Below are 21,941 nucleotides of genomic sequence, written 5' to 3'. Positions count from 1 at the left end.
ATAAAAAGTTCCAAACTAAGTTCAGCATATGTTAGGTAATCCTATATAATTACATTTGCTGAGTTAAGTGAAAAGTTAAATGCTGCAGTTAAATTACCATAACGTTTGAACTGACATTGTGTAAGTAATTGTCTGCTCTACAAATTTGATAAATAGATATCAAAGAGTGTAGGTTTGATAAAGATTAAACTTTTTTATAGATCGAAGTATCAAGACATTCACAAAAATAATATCTGATGAAGAACATATTTCCTCATGTACAAGAGAGTAATAAAACTCAATTTCTAAAGCAAAAATTAGTACAGTCATTTTAAATATTGTTTTGTATGAGTTGAAATAAACATATGTTGCTTTGAAAACAAAGAAACGTTATTTAAAGTTTTTTTTTATTTCAGTTTAACGAGACTCGACAGCGCTAGTCATTGGCAAACAAAAACAACCATAAGATACACAAGTTAAATAAAGGACTGTTACAAAATCTATTACAATACGTAAATTATTTATATTTTCTCATACAGCTTGGTGATTTAAAGAAACTCCACGAGTTTCCTCATTTCCGTCGGGCAGTTAAGTGTCTCCTCGAGGTTGGTTTTCATATCAAACTGCTGATATCAAATAGCCGTGAGTAAGTTCTTCTTGTCCTTGGTATTTCGAAGCAGGATTTTTTGCATATTAATTCCTTTCCCGATTTTAATATTTCCTCAAATTCAATTGACGACACCTCGAATTACTCAGAAGTTGGAGAATTACGTGGCTTACTTTTGTTTTCGTTTAATTATTATGCAAAAGATCTTTTTCAGTAAATATGGAAACGGAATATTGGAATTTACAATCAACTTTCAAAACGATAATTGGAATATTTATTCGCAATGTACGTTGTGTTCTTTAAAATTCTTTCCACCCATTCAATGATTACATCATACTATCTTCGTATGGAAGAAGATGGAAGAAGACCCATCGGACGTCCACCAAAAATATGAAAAGATAGTTGGCAATCTAATTTGCAGGAAAAGTCGACTCAAAACAGATGATTTTCCTTCTTAACGAAAATAAAGTCACCTCATAAACATTGAAGTAAAGTGATTATGGAAGAGCTTCCGGATCGTTAAAATATTTTGCCGACCGTTTAAAAGATCTTCGGATAATAAATTGCCGACCGATTAAAAGTGCTTTCAAACAGTGTAAGTGCTTGCGGACCTCCAGAAATGCTCGCAAAGCGCTAGTAGCTAGTGCTAGTAGCTTGCGGACCGGCGGAAGAGCTCACGAAATGTTATAAGTTACGTTTAGATGATTTGTTTGTAGCCGCTGTTATTTAAACCATATTATTAGTGAAAAAATGTTATCAATGATGGATAAAACAGAAGTCAAACGTTAGGTTGAATGTTGTAGTGTTAGTTCAATTACTTACAAATTATATGTAAATATTTGATAAAGATCAAACACCGATAGGATTTAACACTTCTTAGGAGTGTTTAAGGGTGGATAATTGCTAATATTGGAGTAAAGGAAATCCTTAATTGAAGCTCTAAAGATGTTTATATTCTCCATAAATGACGGTTTGGGCAGCAATATCTTCACAGACATAAAGCATGGATGCAGCAGGATAGCGCAACTTGTAATACATCCAACGAGAGTTACCCGCGGTTGAAGAAATCTAGCACAGAGAAGATATTTTGGCAACCCAAATCAATCTTCATCTGATTTATTTTTTCAGGGTTTTCTTAAAGGTCAAGTCTACGTGATTGAACTAATAACAATACTCCAGTTAAAAGAGATCCTTCGTCAAAAAATGAGTGTATATCTGGAGCTATGTGTCCAAGAATTTTCCAAAATATAAGAACAAGATTTCAGGAAAACCAGCGGCTACTCGGACGAAGTTATTTATTTTGAATAAACAATGTAAACTACCAAATTACAAAAAATTATAGCCCACCCTGTAGTAGCGACTGAAAGACAGAATCAACATAAAAAAATTAGTGTTTATGGGGATTGGGGCACATTTTTTGGTCCTTTTTTCACGAAAAAAAGTTTACAGGTACAGCACATCTATAAACTGAAGTAATACTAATTTTAGCCTATATTTTCCGTCCTAAATAATGCCTACTCTAAGGCTTTCGATTAGGTTAAATCATAATATTTTAATTAACAAATTGCAGTTCTACGGTTTCAAGGGAACATCTCTCGAATGGTTCAAGTCATACCTTGCCAACAGATGTCAGCTTGTATAGGTTGATACAACGATGTCTTCTTGCAAGACAGTGGAATATTGAAAGCCCCAACTCACTATTTTGTTTCTTCTGTTTACAAACACCAATCTAGATATCTAGTGATCCTTAAATTGTGGTGCTATTCTAATTTTCTCTGCCTCAACGTTTCTAAAGCTAAAGTTTTATCATATAAAAATACATTGCTGCTTTTTTATGATAAAACATCACCATCGACGTCGTTAAACCTAAAAAATTCTTAGTGCTTGTTGTGGCCAATTCAGTGAGGAAGTTACATATTGCAGCCTCATCTAAAAATTAGGTTCCGCCTGTTTTGCGCTGAGATCAGTTTTCAAAGAACTGAAATTATCCACCTCCTTAATAGTCTATTATGCCTTTACAAAAGAGAGCTGTTAGATATTTAGTCGGACTAAAAGCGGGACTCACTGTAGGGACTTCTTTAAAAGATTAAAAATTCTGACTTTCATCCTTATTCATCTTTGAATCCGTTTGCCTAATTCGTAAGCACGCTTCTCCAATTTCAAAAAGATCGTTGCACGGCTATCCACTTAGGAACGCGGAGCAAGTCCTTTACGTAGCTACTCCACGTAGAGAATTAGTTAAGGGCTCAATATTTTACATCGCAAAAAAATCACTTGAAAATTGAAATCGAATCGATATCACATTTTCCCGCATTCCGCAATATTTGAGGGCATATTTACTGGAAAGTACCTTCTACTGGTTTATTTTTGCTATGGATTCATATACGACTTATATACTAATTGTTACTCATTGTGGTTTTTTTCTGTATATTGAAATTTTATTTCATTTATATCTTTATTTAGTTATTTTTATGTTTGTTTCTTAGTTTTTACAAGCTTTTGTCTACAAATTGTAACAATTTTTTGACAATAAAGCAATTCTCCCTCTCTGTTTCTTAATAAATATATTTCCAAATACTTAAAGTCCTAACTGACCTGTTAATAATATATATTTACGACTAGATGGTGGTGCTCCACGTTAAAAATTTTTAAATCACCGTTTACTTGAAAGATGACACTTTGGGCATTTAATTAAGTTCATTTTTTATACAATTATTATATTCCCTGAATAAATTGAATTACTTTTTATTTCGCCTGTATAAGCACCATTTAATCAAGTATGATACTGCGGAATGTATTATAAAAACCTTTTAAATGAAGTACTAGAAGATCCACATTTCAATTAAAACAATCAATTGGTGAGCTTTCGTACACTATTGTCAAAATAATGAATTTCTTTTCGAAAAAAGTTCCAACATAATTCAGGTACTTCTTTTCATTTAAATATGCAGCTGACTAGTTTTTTAGCGTATTGACATTGTGAAATATCATTTATTCATGTGAGATAACAAAATATACTTTCGGTAAATATGGAAATTTGTTTTGTAGAAATAGATCTTGCAAGTTCGAAGAAAAACCATTACGAAAATTTCCTCCATTGAAATTGATTAGATAAAAAGCTTTAGATTTCCATGACAGCCATTTACGAGAGAAGGATACATTATTAGAAAATGTTATTGAGAAGAGATAGATTGATTTATGAGGGAGACCAGCGTTTCGCTCCGGCTTCGCTCGCGTACTAAAACATTATGTCTATGTTTTGTTTCTCGTAGTGTCTCAACAGTCTGATGTGTGAAATATGGGAATTACATTCAAATGCAACACTTTTTATACACGTAGTTTAATGCTTTTTATCATAGAGGAATGAACATTATAATGAAATTCTAACATTTTTTTTACATTATGTCGTTGATTACATGTGAAAACTAAATTTAATTATATGGTAACAAAGATTATAATGACTATTTTGTATATCGACAAAACAGAAACATCGAACTACAAGTAAAAACCTTTCATTAATCGTAAAGGCTACGAACTTTAGTACTGGACAAGCAAGCTGATGTAGTTTCGTATTCTAGGTAATCCGACTCATGGTATGGAAACTTCCAGGGGTGGGAAAGTGGCAATCGATATCTGTATATATATATTTGGTTCTATTATGTCTTTCTTGCTGCGATACTGGAGAACCCTGTGTTTACAGCTGATCCATTAATCCCACTAGACTTTCAAAAAGTCTAGAATATGGGATGGCTTTAATTGCCAGAGATCTTCGTCTTCTATTTCAAGCACTCCCAGGTGTAATGTTCTGGAGTTTCTCAGTGTTTCACACTTCGAGAAAACGTGTATAGAGAATTCGTCCTCTGTGCAACAGAATCTGCACGCCGCATTATCTGCTAGGTCTAGTTGAGACGCAGTGCTCCGATAGAACTCCTGTTAGTATTCGTAGATTGTTCTTACTTAGGTTAATACATTCAGCAGATCTACTCTAGTTATAGTTTTCCCAAAAGGTCTCTGCCTGTGTTAGCCCCTGTAGGTTGTCCCAATAATTGGTTTTACTCTTATCTACCTTCTTTTCCACTGTTTTTAACATTGTTTTGTAGTTGATACCACAGAAGGGTGCGGGTCCTATGAAGGACTTGTCTGCCCCCGCTTTTATTTTTCTTGCGTAGCTCAATTAATACGTTGGAGACTCTACGGATTCATTTTGGTTCCCACTACAAGCGTAACTTCAACCAAACATTCAAACACCAGTAAAAACTTAGGTTAAGATGTTAGTAGGGAGGGTCTAATTAACTATCTTTTAGACCCCTAATATTTGTAGACACACTCGAGAGTGCTCCATTAGGCCAAACGTTATTGACCTCTTCTACCCCCCACTGCGTTGTATACAGACGTAGAAGACAGCTCTTTGAAGACTTTGGTAAGTTTAATGTAAACCTTTAAATTTCCACACATGAAACTGCTATGAAAGGAGCATAATGCATTTTCCTTTTTTTGTGTTACAGTGCCTCAGCCCTCAGCTTTCCCAGCTGTGAATAAAATAACAAACGTGCCAGTGAGACCATTTGAAGATGAAAATTGGCCTTTGTGCATAAATACACAGTGTTCCACAATTATCTTGACATTTTCAAAAATTCATTACTTCGAACATAAACAAGATATTTATATTCCGTCTTTTGCATGTATTACTGCAACTAATAAAGTTTTTTTTCAATAGGCTGGACAGTTAGAAGTTAGAACAGTTAGAAGTGGACACCACAACAGAAAGCTCAATGCGTGTCATGGTTCATAGAGACAAAATCAGATACACAAGTTCAATGCAACTTCAGGACTAAATTTCAAAGAGACCCACCATCCAGACCCTCCATCCGTGCATGGCACACAAGCTTCATGGGCACCGGATCAGTATTGCATAAAAGTGGAGCCGGTCGACCCGGCACAAGTCCAGAAAATGTGGAGCGAATACGCAAACATCCGAAAACTTCAATTCGTCGGACTTCAAGGCAACTCCAAATGCCTACAACCACAATCCACGGGGTTCATAAACAGTTGCGTCTTTATGCCTATAAGGTACAGTTGCTGCAGGCACTGTTACCAACAGGTCGATCAAAACGTGTGGAATTTGCCGTAGACATATTGCAACGTATTGATCATGAGGAAGATTTCTTGAGAAAGGTGTGTTTCAGTGATGAGACCACGTTCCATGTGTCTGGTACAATAAACCGCCACAACGTAAGAATTTGGGGGTCGAGCTTTAACGAGACAGCCCAAAGGTTAATGTGTGGTGTGGGCTTATGCACAACAAAATCATTGGTCCTTTCTTCTTCATAGAAACCACAGTTACTGGCTGCGTGTACCTGGATATAGTTCAAAACTTTGCTCTTCCTCGGTTGGAAGAATTACAGTCGATTGTTGACTTCCAACAGGATGGTGCATCACCACACTGGTTGACAGCAGTTCGGGAACATATCAACGAAACTTTTCCCAACCGATGGATTGGACGGGATGGCCCAATTTCATGGCCACCAAGGTCTCCGGACATAACACCCCTCGACCTGTGGGGTTATTTAAAGGACATTGTTTACCGGACACCTGTTAATGATATTGATGACTTGAAATGCTGCATTACACAAGCTTTTAGTACAATCACAGACGATATGTTACAGCGTACCTGGCTCGAAAATTACAGACTGGAAGCGCTTAGGGCCACCAATGGTGCGCATGTTGAGGTGTACTAAAAAAAACTTTATTAGTTGCAGTAATAAATGCAAAAGACAGAATATAAATATCCTGTTTATTTTCAAAATAGCCTGTATTTGTTCAACGACGATTTTGTTCCCTTTGCATATTGACTAATGTCAATGTGAAGTGTTTTATTCAATTACAGAATTGTTCTTCAAAAAAGTTTCAAATATATGATGTTGTCATTGTCAGTTGCATCTAGGTCTACTTTAGTAGCACACTTGGTAACTTATTATATCATAAAAGGATCAGGATCAGTTAGTCTCTGTACTGAATAAGAAAAAACGTATGACCCGGAAAATGTTAAAGTCTGTATGAAAAATGCGAAGGCAAGAAATGTAAGCAAGAAACGACCAGCACAATTGTAAAATTACCGGAGAGAAAATTTACCAGATTATTTAGGCAATTTCAACATAGTGTTTTAGCAGGTTTTGGGAAACGACAAATTCCCTGCAAACAGACTTATTAAATATTGTAATGAATTTTACAAACTCGTCCACAAAATAGACCGTGAAGCCGATCCTATTCGATTATATTAATAGAATCTAAAATTTGATGGACGCGCCCGGTAATAATTTCCTGTTACAATCTATATTATTTTTTATATTTTCAGTATGTTATGACAGTTTTCATAGAATCAATTTCTGAGAAGGTCTTTTCATTTGTTCCTATTCTACAACCCGATTTATCGACAAATATGTTGCGTATAATCAGGTACTTGTTTATCAGCGAGTCAGTCATATAATTATATCATAGTGAAGGGATAGACATAGTAAAAAGTAAATTAATATTATATAAGTTAGTTCATAGTTAAGTCTTAGTTGATAATTATTATAAATAGCGAGTAGTTTAGTGTTTAGTGCATAGTTGAGTGTATTTAGGGTATGACTAAACTAAGTAAGGGAGAAATATCTTGTCTATAAATTCACCCCGTCATTATAAACAATTTAAATAAATATAAAAATGTTACATACATATAATTGTATCGAATTATGTAAAAAAATTGACAAAGTTGACTGCCTCATAATCAAGTGATCGTTTTGCTTGAAGAAATTTTATTTGTTTTAAAAATTAACTGGACGAAAGAGGTTATAAAGGTACATTTGAAACATGCTGCCAACAGTCTAAAAGAAACTGTTGGTACCATATACGTTTAGTACAGGTAATGAGTCCAGAGATGGGGCACAAACGGGAACTCGAGTTCGCTGTATAAAGAAGGTGGTTGATGAGTGTTCCCACCTAACAAAACTACAAATAACTTCTCCTCACTCTTAGCCACTAAAAGTATTTTTATACTTGATTGACCCTCGTATCAAAGAGTATTTAATCTCATTTTATCTCGAGAGAAAGTTTTTATTTGCAGACATTTACAAATTCACGATATAGTGATAAAAACGTTTATTAATTAAAATAATAACCAGTTATATAACCAGCAATCATTTCATACGAAACCCATGATTAAATCCAATATCTTAGAATCTAATCTTTATTCACGACAAGTAGCTTTAGAACGACTGTCAATATCCATTTTACCAATCCCGTATATTGAAGACAAGAAATAAAACGAATAGAGATGGACGTAGACGCAATGAAAAACCAATTGACTGATTTGGAGATTAGAGAGAAATTATTACTCGGCACAAAAAAAGGAAATTGTCTCATAGTCGTAGGCGATAAGTTTAGACAGACATGAGCAATTTTATAAAGGGCTCGATAAAAGGAAAAAAAAATTAATTTTATGAGTGGTGAACCTTATTTTTACCTTAAACAAAAATTAAATGCTGCATTGGTTAATTTATTGGATTAATTAACAAAAATTGAGTATTTTTTAAAAGAGTATGAAGTGGTATGAAACTTTGACTGAGCTTCTGACAGTTATTCATGTAATATAAAATGGAATAAGCTAAGTGAAGCTGAATGCTGCTCATTCAATAGGTTTCTAACCCTGTTTTTGCGAAGAAATCGCCTGTTCACATATCGTCGGTCCCACGCCATAACCATGAATCTGAAAAATTGCCCGATTTGACCTAAGTGCACCAGAAGTCTTGAAATGATACATATTAGCCATGTCAAACTCACGAATGTGTTTACGAGCCAATTTTTTACAAAGTCAAGTCAACTGTTACGAAAAATCAGTTCTCATAGGCTGGATTTCGGCCGGATGTGTCAGTTCCATGTATTTGGCATTGCAAACATTTATCTAGATAGATATAAAAATGTCAGTTTCGTGATTATCTATTTTGATTGGCTTCACCTATAATCTTGAATGTAGCACTTCCCTGCTTTTGGATTTGCAGACAATTTCATCCAATATCTTTGAATATTCGTGTTTTTGTCGAAAATTTTTCATGGCAACCCTCAATGTAAACGATTCTTTTATTCGTACACCATTGTTGAAAAAGCAGCAATTCCAAAGGGGCAATTAAGAAAGATATATGTGGAAATCATAGACCTTTTAACAAGCTTCGCAATAATGATGAGCAGTTGATTATTCTCTCATTTCCCGCCGTCCAGTCACATTACTTCACCTTAATCCCTCTTTAAATATTTCCGTTCTGAATACCATTTATAAAATAATGTGCCAGGAGAGAAAAATATGAATTTGGTTTCTTTGGAAAAATATAGACAAATTTTTAGAGAATAGAGAATATGATTTGGTGTTCTTTCGGCCGAAAAAGTAACGTAGCAAAAAGTGTTCAGGGCATAAGGAAATAGTCGAAACTGAAATCATAGAAATAGAAGAAACATTTCAAGAATATATACGAAGAATTAGCTCGCAAGTCCAAGGATAACGACAAAAAAATGGCAAAGGAAAATACGGGAGTTATATCCTTTGATTTCGATCTACAAGCAGTTCATACGATACAGAAAGGCCCAGCAGTACAAATTATTTATTGTGGTGACCAACAAAAAATCTTTTTCGCTGCGAGGTGCCTTCAAATTCTCTCAACTCATCCTACTCTAAGTCAAATAGATCTTTTGTAGTCAAACATCTAACATGCGAAGATTTTTTTTATTTTGAAACATATGGAATTTGATTCAATTTCATATCGCAAAATTTGCTATGTGAAGAATGAGCCAACAAAAATGTTCTTTGAAATCAATTACGTAGATGAAGATTTTAAGGAAATAAATTGTTCCAAAAACCACATTCAACAAGTCCTACAATGATCAACTGCCTATTTTCTATGCAAAGACTACGCAAAAAAATCCGATCCGTGTATAGTTTTCATGTGATGGAAGCTCCCCTTTGATTCTCACGCCAGGCGCGAATTTCGCTCTGTGACATTAATTTAATACTGTCTAAGATATATGGGAAAAAGTGTGTAAGTATTCTGGCCGGTCATCATTTTCCAACGTCTTTACCAAAGAAGCAATGCGGAAAGATCGAAGAGTGACGGTTCGGGACCTCATCGAGATGATCTCTGATATCGGCAAGTTCTGCATTCACAACATTTTGAGAGACCGTTTAGGATATTTCAAGGTTTGTACAAGGTGAGTCCCGCAAATTCTGAAGGATATCAACAAAAAACCGACGAAGCGATGAAAGAAGACGTTTTAAGCTACATTATATATTAAGAAGATGTTAAAAAGCATTGATCTAAACGAAGTTTATGTCCAAAAATAGAGAGAAGTATAAGCTTTCCAAACATGTATTATTGTATGCCATCGAACATGTTTTCCATTGTGAAAATTCGTTGGGAATTTTATATTTTCATCTGTTCTGATTCTTAGTGTTTACCTCTCGGAAAACATAATGATTCGATCCACCTTTTTGACCGATTATTTTGTTAATCTGTACTGACACATAGAATAAGAGAATATCCGTTTTCTTTGCCTAGTTCATTTAGGATCTCTAGAGATTCCATGACCCTCTTATATTCCGATTATTTAACATTTGATTGCTCTTGAATGTCAGATAGATTTGCTATATCTCTTTTCCGATAGTTCTATCATAATTGAATTATACACACCTTCCAATGTCTAGAATTTCGACCGCCTTATCGACTATTATTCAAGTTTTTTTCTGCTAAATATTTGCTCCACATATTTTTATTAGTATTTACAAGCACGGTATTTAATAAAAAATTGCAAAAGCATTGTGCACAGAAGAAGTTTTTATATCAGCAATTTTATCCAGATTTACATCCACGTGACTATTTTTTGTCTCCAAAGCTGAAGAGAAGAGATTTAACTCCAACTATGAACTTATACTGCGAGAAAATACTTCGCCAAATATTATTTTTAGGCTAAATTAGAGAAACTTTAGTATAAAGAATCAAACAACTTTATTATCGAAAAACCTGTTTTCTTTTCAAAAAGTCACGTATTAATTGATGTTTAGTGAAATTTAATACTATTTACTTACACAGTTGTGGTGAGTACGACGTATCCGATGCTGGAGCATTAAAGGCACTCTCTGGTTTAGCTACGACGAGGACGACTCGATCTTGCGTCGTTTTTAGTGTGGCTACAGCATCTTCGTGAGTAACGTTTTCTAGATTCACTTCTCCTTTCTGTAATAAAGAAATTATGTTGAAATACTTATACAGAAATATTTGAGACACGATTTGAAATAGCAAAAAAAAAAAGGATAGGCTCCAAAAAGAGCTCAGTACACATCGAGTCCTCTGGTTGTTTCATTGAAACAATTGATGAAAACAGTTATTCTTACTACGTAATTTTGAGTTTGAATCCTTTTAGTTATGTATTTTAGCCCCTAAATTCAAAATAAAATTTATTTTTCTTTTACTTATGAAAAAAACAGCATGTGCAAACTAGAAGAAAGCTGTGCACATTCAAAAATTAGTTGGATAATGCCAATATTTATTTTTTCAACTACAATTTAATATAATCAGTAGCGGAGGTCCTACAGTTTCCTTTGTAGCATACCGCATTTTATACGCCACACGTTTTTATCTATCCACTCGTTATCTGGATAGTTCTATCTTTCATGGTATGTTCCAATTCCTTTCTTCCAGGCTCTTGAGGGTCTTCCTTGTCTTCTATTCTGCGTCTGATACATGTTTGATACATGCTTTCTTAGGCAACATGTTCTGCTCCATCTTCGTCACATGTCTGTACCAGAGCAGTAGTAGACCATTTCCACAGCGGAGCAAAAATCGAATGTTTAAAATATTAAGCGTGAAAAAGCGTGCGGTTATTAAAGAACAAGCAAAAGAAGTAATATTCAACAAGTGCGCAAAAGGTGCTCCCGCCAAATATCCAAAATATCGCTCCCAGTGATTACCGGTTGTTTCAAAGCTGGTGTGATAAAGAAATTTTTTGGATTATACACTTATATGTGCGGTAAATCAAAAATGGACATTTCATAAAGAGTCTAAAATAAAATATCTTAAGTAACAGGCGACCGTCTTCAAATTTAATTTATAGAGGAGTTTTTATGTAGACCAAGACTTAAAAAACTAGCACTCAAATCAAGAAATAGTAGAGCAATATCAAACGCAGAACTTTCAAGAAAACAAATAATGGAAAAATCACATGAGTACCAAGTAGACAGAGATTTTCTTCATCAATTTTCAACAGAGCTTTGACTTAATAAAAAGGAATCAACTATTGACAGAACTAAAATAACAAAGTATTGAAACAAAACTACGAAGATTAATCAAGATGAGCGAAACAAGGGTTAGCATACCTAAAGGAAAATCTGATGAGTTTGTGATTAACAAAGGAGTAAGACAAGGCTACCCGTTTTCGGCAACTTATCATTAGAATACATAATGAGGAAAATTGATTTGAGGGAATTTAAGGTCAAGTGGTGGACAAATAATGAATTTATTAAAAGAAATTACAAAAGGGTTACAGTAAGTGGTCAAACTGATACACATCTTTATTAATACATTTACATTACACATTTATCACACTATCATACTTTCTTAGAGTCCCAGGGACTCCGCAACGCCTGTTAAGGGTTACAAATAAACATTGAGGTACTCGCGCACACATGAAGCGTGGTGCGGCGAAGCTCCATCCTATATGAAATGACGTATGTTCGCGAGTGTTGGATCATTGTTCAACTGCCCACGTAAATCTTCGAGCATTTCCATGTAACTTTAGCCCGTCGCATGACTCTCAAAAAAGTACGGACCCACGAGAACTTCCAGGTATCCATGCACCTACGCACACAACACAGCCCAGACATTTTTAATTCTTCTTCAATGTAGACGCAGTTATGCCCATTGACTGTTCAGCTTGAAGTTTGCTTCATTCGATCACAAAATGGAATGCTGGAACTGTATCGCAATCGTAAAATTCCAATCTGCGATCGAAATCATCCTCGTGTGCGTGTTCGGCTGCTCAACTATTCCCAGCGCCACTGTTTCAATATTTTCGTTAGTTGTTATATTTCTGTCATATTTTCAAAATTCGCGAACAATATAAGATGAATTCAAAAGAAAAAAATTCACCTAAATACCTGTCGAGTCCATTGTGAACCCTTGGGGGTTAACCTGGGCCACTTAGGGAAACAATCAGAATTTAATCGAACACCAAAATTGCCTATGACGGCTGGACAGGTATTCTCCGTGATGGCTGCCATTTCGAGACGAATATTTCCTTTTAATTGCGCCAAGGAAATCGGTTTGTTGGCGTAAAATTTAGATTTGACATTACCTCACAGGAAAAGTCTATAGGTGAATAATAATATTTATAAATGTCAGAAAGGCGAGGAAGTTGATCTTCAACATGCATTTGTTCTGCAACTGCTCATTAAGGACATTTTGGGAAGCAACTACACATTAAGAATTAAAAAAAATATAGAACAAACACCAGAATGAGTATTTCATACTTTAATACAACAATAAAAAACAAAAATCAGGAAAGCGAGTCGACTTTGTTCTGATTCAGTTATATGAAATGTGTATAATTTTAGTGTAGTAACAACCATTGTTTTATAGAGTAAAGTGGAAATAATTGAATTAAAACAAACAGTTTGCAATAAAGTGAATTTCTTTAAAATCTTTTAGTTTAGCCAACTTTACGGAGACTCGTTAATAACGACTCACGACTCAACTATAGTATGCAGTAGTGAAGAATGAAACACAAGGTTCCATTAAACCAGGAAATTTCGACTATAATAACTTCCAGAGTAACTCAACGTAGGAAAGTTTCGAAGAAATACATAGGTTGACATGGCAACGTTAAAGAAAATAGACAAAGTATACCAGTAAACATTCAATTTCAAACTTCTAAAAACGATATAATACACATTACAGGAAATGAAATAAAACATTAATAGTGTGTGCAACGAAATGTGAAACGGCAGTTGAAATCTGCGAAAATATATTTTGAACAAAAATGAAATCAAGTTTCTAGCATTTAATTAATTTTATTTGGATTTGTTGAACAAAGAACTTTTTTGGAATTCATTTTGGTCTGTTTCAGAGCGGATATTATATCAAAGTAATTACTACAAATACAGACATTATATTCAACTTTTCTCTTAATGTAACCAACATTTCTGCAATTTATTGTGAGAAAAATCAACTTTTTCGTATATTATTCTTTACACTACAGTTCAAAAGTTTTTACCCATCCCTTAATCTATTCATTAAATTCCAAACTAGTACTCTGTGAATTATTTCTTGAATGTTTATGATTGTAGTTTAGTCCCAGTTAGTTCTGTGAGACCCAAAAACGTGCTGTGATTTGTACTTTTTGGACCAAGACACCTTTTTGTGAAGTTCGTATACGAATTGTTTTGGTTCTTGCAAATTCAATTCAGACTTGTATGTTTTAAAAAGGGTAAAACCAAGAAGATCAATGAATCTGGGGATCTGTTTTTCAATTTTTTTGGAAGGGAGACGGTGAAGAAGCGTCTCTTAAGACGTCAAAACGGATATTAGATTCATGTGTAACCTCGAATGTTAAACAAGGCAGAGACTCGGTGTTGGTTTGAGAATGTTTTGGGGCGACAGGCGACCTGATGAAAATTGAAGGAGTTCTGAAGAAAAAAGATTAAAAGAAAATATAGTACGTCCTGGCCAGTGCCTGATCGGTAGAAAATTTATCTTATACACTGTCAACGACCCCAGCATTCCTCGAAGCTGTGCCAAGAGTATTTGAAAGAAATGGAAAGGTCTTACTTATGTCTTATTTAGAGTTATGATTTGGTCTTCACATTCGCCAGACCTCACCAGATTGAGTTGTCATGGGACAAATTAAACAGGAAAGTCGGAAAACAGTGTCCTACTTCCACTTCATATCTTTGTAACACCTTGAAAAACGAATGAAACCAAACAGACGACGATTATTTGCTGAAATTGTTACAAGGAATGTCAAAATTGTTATAATAAAAGCAAAAGGGTGTTACATCGATGAATCAATAATTTATGTGTAAAAATTACAGACTGTAGGTTTATTAAAATTATATTCTTATCTATATAATCTTATTTGAAATATAAATATCAAAATCTGTTTGAAAGCTTTTTCGTGTCAATTTATCTTTGGCTCGTAGCTTTGCTCCTGCAGTTTTATGTAATATTCAAACGTAGTGTTTTATTCTCAATTCTTACCCCAAACACCATGAAACCCCCATTAAAAAAACTGAAAAAGACGGAAAAGCTTCACTGGTCTAATGACAACTTTAGGCTCCAGCTAGAGGAGTGCGGCTCACTATAAATTCTTCAATCATTAAGAATCTTTACTTGGGGGTACCATCTGCTTTTGCTTAAGGCTGAACTTTGAATTCACTTCTCACTGGAAATCAGAGAAATGGGGAAAAAGATATCCCTACTTTCAAAAAAATAATGTTAGAAAAAGGTGAAATTGTGCAGAAAATATTATATTATCTTAAAATAAAACCAAACATTCCAATGAAGTCAAATAAGAAAATTGGAATACAAAATCTTTCAATCTACAAAAAAAAAACATTTATCAGCATTCCATTTAAGTTACTTAAAGAAATATTTTATGCAACAGTTTGAAAAAATACAAAATATAAATTCGAGTGATGTCATTTTCGTGGGATTGTGGCAATAAAATAAGAATGTGTACTATTTTTAATGTATGCTTGGAATATATGAAAAGTTCGTAAGTTGACAAATAGATGGCGCTCCTAGTATTGGATCCATACGATTGGACACAACCTTTAAAAGACACGTGTATAATTTTGACAGCTCTCGTACTATTAGTTTGTTTGTTATAGTATTTTGAGTTAAGTAACTTTTAGTTTGAAAAATATTGACAAAAAAGAATTTCATGTGTTGATAGAGGATTGCTTTTTGGGCTGGAAGCCAGGTGAAAACTTGGTTAATAATTTTTTCTCGAACGATAGTTGGTTAGACGCATCAGAATATGATGAAGCCTCATGAAGTTGAGCTACGGTTCGGTGGATCTACGCTAGCCTCCAACGCACGAAGGAAAAAAAATATATCCAATCATTTTCTTCCTGTTAGAAATTTTTTAAATTGAAATTATTCCAATATCATGAAGGTAAAATACAACCGACTGTCGTTAATCCTAAAGACTCAAGTAAGATACGCCAGCATAGCATAGAATACATTTGATTCTTCTTAAAGCAGAAACTCAATTGGAGCGTTACCAAATATGGTTCATACTAGACTATTAATTGTGTGTATCATTTCAGTGGACATTAGTTCAATTAGATGGTCTTTGATGACTGTTCAAGCGCTTCTAATAAGAATTTATTAGCGACGTACTATCAAAGTTCTCAAACACTAATCAGATGAGAATCATCATCGTTTACAACCGAACTTGGTATTTCGATTTTTTATTGCAGTCTCAATATCTTTTCACAGATTTGAGCATCTCCTTTGGCGGTTTCACACGTTATTCACTGAATAATTCACTTATGCGTTGACGAGAATATATTGGGTTGTCTTTGCGGTTTCTCAAGTGCTCTTTAATCAAAGCTGTTCCAACACACGTCGAACTAATCGCGTAATTTGTTAAAGCACTACAACAACGCACCATAATGCTCAAAAAACTGGTCTACCAACTGTATGTAGAGCTGTAGAGTATCAAGTACCAAAAGTTACAGTTGCTCTAACACATATCCACTTAGGTGAAAGCTCATCACTGATAAGATAATAAAATGGATATTAAGTAATATGTCTATAGTTAGCACGAAAATTTTGATAGACTTTAGTGAGCTGTTTGAGCTGCTCTTTTGATGTATCAATTATATCTGTTAATTTATTGTAATAAATGATAAAACGTCGCTATTCATTTTGAAGCGTAAGGTGATTTTCATAAAATCGCGAATAAAAAATGTACTTTATTGAAGTTTTCTCGATGTTGAATAAGCTTTCTTAACTTCCATTTATCCTAAAGTTTCTATTTCAAGTAATGTAGGAGTTTTGTTCATCTAATTACGAAATATTTATCTTTCTTTACTCCAGAGAGTTTCTCAACCATACAAGAAAAACTAGTTGTTCAACCGAAAGAGGAATGTTCTAAATTTGTGTTTTGTTACTACTACTTATGTACCTACTTCCACTGTTTTGCATAAGCACTCTCTGTTTTGTTTCTTTAGTATTTACCGAATGCTTTACCGGGATGGAAGTTTCACGCTTGTGGTCGATCGATAAACATGAACTTACTTCTAATGAGAAAACAGATTTCAAGTATTTATATTAAACAAATCTGAAAATACAGAAAAGCTAGTTTTGGAAAAACGTTATTTATACTAAGAGGAATTTTTCTCTGTTAACAGGATTATAGGAAACTTTTTGCTTAGATTTTATGTAAGGGTATACAAAGTACGATTTCTTGATTAACAGTTTAAAAATAGCAACTGAATTACTTAATCTATCTTGAAAGAAATGTTGAGTGAAATTTCTGGACGCAATGTCAATGTTCGAGCGAGAGGAGCCCGGAAAGATTAAGAGTCAAAAGGATACATCCTTCCTCAGGTAGGTAGGACTCTGTTATGCAGACAGGGCAAATGGTCATCCTCAACGCGGCCCAGCTTACTGCAAAAAAATAGCCACATGTACACATCGGCACTAATGGCATGGACCACCGAATTAAATGTGTTGCTATATCTGCTCGATATCACTGGGCATAAAATATACAGAATTGCCGAGAATCTTAGAACAAATCTGCAGCGGGAATCTCTTACTTACAGATTAAGCTATGGAAAAGAGAAAAAAACAAAAAGGCGAAACTCGAATCATATCACTTCAAATATGCCAAAATATTAACAGGGTCTATAAACTCCTCAGTGCTATTTGTTTGGAAATTATTATAGAAACGTTCCAAGACCAACAATTTACGGAATCAAACAACAACTGTAGTGCTTTTTCTTGGAAAGGTGTGGGCCAAATCGTGAAAATTTAAAGTACCATGCACTCTACTAATTACAGAGATATTATATTGGATGTAATATTGCCTTAGTTCGCCAAAATATACCATGAGAAAGAATTTTTTCCCTGAAAGATTATTAAGAGTCAAAAGTATACATCCTTCCTCAGGTAGGTAGGATTCTGTTATACAGAAACGGCAAATGGTCATCCTCAACGCGGCCCAGCTTACTGCAAAAAAATAGCCACAATCTTGTACACATCTGCATTAATGGCATTGACCACCGAATTCAATGTGATTCTGGGATGCTATAGGTTCTCTAGATCACTGGGAATAAGACAATGAAATTGCCGACAAGCTTGGAACAAACTTGCAGTGGGAATTCCTTACTTGCAGATTACGCTAAGGAAAAGAGAGAAAGAAAACAAATAAGCGAGGCCCCAATCATATCACTACAAACAAGCCAAAGCTTTTATAGGTGCTATAAACTCCTCAGTGCTATTTTCGGACGGAAAAAAAATTAATTTGGAAATTATGATAGGAGATACGATCCAATATAATTTACGGAATCAAACAATAACTGTAGTGCTTTCTCTTAGAAAGGATTGCGCCAAATCTTGGCAAACTAACCTAACCATGCACTCTACTAATTACAGAGATATTATATTGAATGTATTGCTACCTTAGTTCGCCAAAATATAGCACGAGGAAGAATTTTTTTAACAGGTTAATGATCCAAAATATCGATTGAATCTTCTTCAGCAGGCTTTTAGGAAAAAAATCTAGTTTCAGGGTAGCCGAGTCAATTTCCAGATTTAAATACGATAGAATATGTATGTTAAAACTAAGGATAATAAGAAAGTTAGTTTGTGCAAAAAGAATGGCAAAACTAATTGAACCAATGCCTCAAAGATGTAATATTGTGATTGCTGCGAGGGGTATGGCTAATATGGCAAGTATTAATAATTCAAAAGTTGTTTTTTTTTCAATTTATATAGTTTTTGTATACATGAAGTGTATCATTTGTGTTTGGCCGAATATTTATTAACAATCGAAAATGATAATTTCAATTGTTTTGCACAGGAAAATCAACTTATCTCAAGAAGTAAAATAATTTTTAGGTATTGGGGATGCTTGATAAAAAATAAAGTAAGTATGTTAATAGTATTTTTCGGAATAAATGATCTTTCAAAATTTACTATTCGAATGCTTTGGATGCAACAAATCTTCATTCCTGAATTTCTCTTGCATTGTACAGGGTATTGAACTTTTTACGATTTTTATGGACAATTTGTTATAACTTTTTAAATACTCCGTATAATACATGGGTGATTCCATTATAACTGTGATATTCAATGTCCTGTATTGTTTTTTTGAACTAGTCATTAATTAATAATCAATTAATAAAAATTTTGTGTTAATTGAATAATTCTTAAGATATTTAAACATTATTTTTATACAATATAACTTGCCACTTAAAGAAAACTTATACTACATCACTTGAATGTCAGTACCGTGTCATGTCCATTCCTAGAATTTACCGATAAATTATTAATTTTTTTTGTCGTAACAAATGATTTAAACTAATTACCTTATAAATTCTAATGTTTATGATCAAACTGAGGAAAATTGATGCACTTGTTGTTTAATATCTTAAGTTACCATGTCAGTACCGTGTCATGTCCATTCCTAGAATTTACCGATAAATTATTAATTTTTTTTGTCGTAACAAATGATTTAAACTAATTACCTTATAAATTCTAATGTTTATGATCAAACTGAGGAAAATTGATGCACTTGTTGTTTAATATCTTAAGTTACCATGTCAGTACCGTGGATAAATGAGTCAGTACCGTGGAACTCAAAATCCGACATTTGTGTCTTGCTCGTGATACTTTGAAGTTGTAGTAAATTCCTCTTAGAGTTTTATTTTTACAGTAAAATAGATGAATAATATGCATAAAAAAGTTAGAAAAGTTAAATTTTAAAATCTTGAAATTTTGAATACAAAAAATCACAGTTAGAACGGAATCACCCACATATTATTGTAATTCGGAAGAGATTGTAAATAATTTTAAATTGTGAAGTCTAATGATGGCTATAATCCCTGAAATTTTCAAATTGATATCTCAAAGGATAGAGAAGACGCCGAACTTTATCACACTAATCAATCACCCTGTAAATGTATATATATAATAATATATATAGATGATAAATTAGGTGTGTCAAATATATCAAAATAAATGATTTCTATTATTCACCTCTGAAATAACTAAAAATATATTCTGCCGTTTTTCAAAGGAGAAAACAACTAGTTTCTTTGCTAATGCTTCGAAGAATATTAAATTACAATCTCCTCTGAAGAGCGTGATGTCAATCGACCTTTTTGTCGTTATTAACACCCCGAATGGCTCGCAATTGGAACTACTGACTAGTTTCGACGTTATTACGTCTTATCAGAGTGGTATAACAAACTCTCGTTCGGGCTGGAAACTTAAACTGAAGATGGGTAGGAAGGGAAGATTTTGTACCTGACCAGTAGTTCCCTGGTTTAACTACATGAAGCAAATAGCGACGCTCTTTGACGTTGTTTTCAGTACGATTCTCCAACACAAACGATAGTTTGTTATACCACTCTCATGAGACGTAATAACGTCGAAACTATTTAGTGGTTACAAATATCTCCTTGCAATTTTGAGCCGTTGGAAATCTTAATGTGGACAAAAAGGTCGATTGACATCACGCTCTATAGAGGTGATGTAATTCAATATTCGTCGAGGCATTAGCCAGGAAAGTAGTTGTTTTCTCTTTTGAAGAATGGCAGAATACATTTTCGAAATTATTTCAAAGGTGAATAGTAGAAATTAATTATCAGATACTTCATCTTTATAAAGATAAGATTCTGCTGAGAAACTACATTAAAGTTTTAATTAATTCATAGAAAAAGGTCGCGGCATTTACTTCATTTAATTCTATACCTGGAATATTACCAAGTAAAACAATTAAAATGTTATAACAGGAAGTTTGAACTTGAACGACTGCAATATTCAGGAGCTGTAAGATTGCAACAGCAGAGTTATCTCTGAAATATTTATTTTTTAATAAAACTTGGTTCGTTTTGAACGCGTGCATTCAATCTACGAGACCGTCGGAATTTGTTAATTTATTTTGTTGTGAGCGATAGTCGAGAAAGGTAGAAAATCCGAGAGCTGCATTTAAGCATTTTAAATCAGATTACTTGGCACTGAATTCTCGTTTTCTGCGGCTACAAGATGAATTTTAAAGGGTTTTAGAGAACTTTGAGATCCCCGACAAAGCGAAAACTTTAAAAAATTGTTTCCGACAGACGATTTGTCAGCTAATCTTGAAAACATGGAATAAGAATATACGAGAGTTGTCTTTCCTCAACCTCCGATAGGATGTAAAGAAAAGACGAGTGAATATTCAAGAAAGATTTCATTACCAAAAGTAAAACATAATCACTTTAACGATTAAAGAATTAGTCACATCTGTGAATGAGTTTCTTCAAGTTCCACGTCAGTTCAGGGACAAGATGAAAAGCATTATGTGCTAAGTCTAGACTGTATGGTGGGTGTTCGAACAATTCCAAAAGTCTGCATGCCTCTTCGTTTGTTTTGAACTCTTTCGTTTCGTTTGAATTTTGTGGATCTGTGATTGTCGTTTTGTTTCGGGCGTGTCATACAAATTCATGTCTCCTCACTGGTCACAATGGATTCCAATGAATCTTCTCCATCAGTATTATAACTCTGAAGAAACTCCAATTCTGCACCCATTCGGCAAGTTTTGTGGTTGTCAATCAATATCGTTGGGAGCTCGAACTTTTCGGTAACGATAAAGTACAGTGCAGATTTTAAATGTTGAACCTTCGAGTTTCCTCCACTGACTGAACAATAACGTCTGTAGTGACAGACCTTGTATACAGAAATATGATGAAGTTCATAAAACGTATAGAGTTGGTTTTTGAAAAATGTAAAAATACGTCACATGGTTTATTATATTCTGCGTGTTTTTAAGTGAAAAAAAAAAACGTCAATTTTGTCAAACTTATGACTTCATCAATGTTTTTTTTTAAATATCGATGATTTTCTAACGCAACCTCGTAACTCGATTTTTAACGATTTTGGGATGTAAACGAAAAAATAAATCGGTAAATATCGTCGCATCGATTTAAAATTATTTATTTAAAAAAATACAATCTCGTATCTCAATTCAAAAAACTGTGTCAAGCGCAACCTCGTATCTTAAAATTCAATATGGCGCATAAACAAGTTCCCTCTCAGCAGTTTGATTTAGTTAGTATTACAGT

General features: G+C 33.9%; 1 protein-coding gene across 41 annotated transcripts in view; it reads right to left on the bottom strand.

Annotated features, from left to right (window-relative positions):
- LOC130899969 (disks large 1 tumor suppressor protein) overlaps positions 1–21,941 on the bottom strand; it is a 1,257,949-nt gene that overhangs the window by 177,313 nt on the left and 1,058,695 nt on the right. For all 41 annotated transcript variants that reach the window (XM_057810209.1, XM_057810221.1, XM_057810210.1 and 38 more), the window contains one exon: positions 10,698–10,845. In XM_057810209.1, coding sequence (XP_057666192.1) covers positions 10,698–10,845 — 148 coding nt within the window. The remainder of the gene's footprint in view (positions 1–10,697; positions 10,846–21,941) is intronic.

Source organism: Diorhabda carinulata, chromosome 12 (assembly GCF_026250575.1).
Source record: "Diorhabda carinulata isolate Delta chromosome 12, icDioCari1.1, whole genome shotgun sequence".
In the NCBI taxonomy this organism is placed as follows: Eukaryota; Metazoa; Arthropoda; class Insecta; order Coleoptera; family Chrysomelidae; genus Diorhabda; species Diorhabda carinulata.
This window is presented reverse-complemented; position numbering and strand designations above follow the sequence as displayed.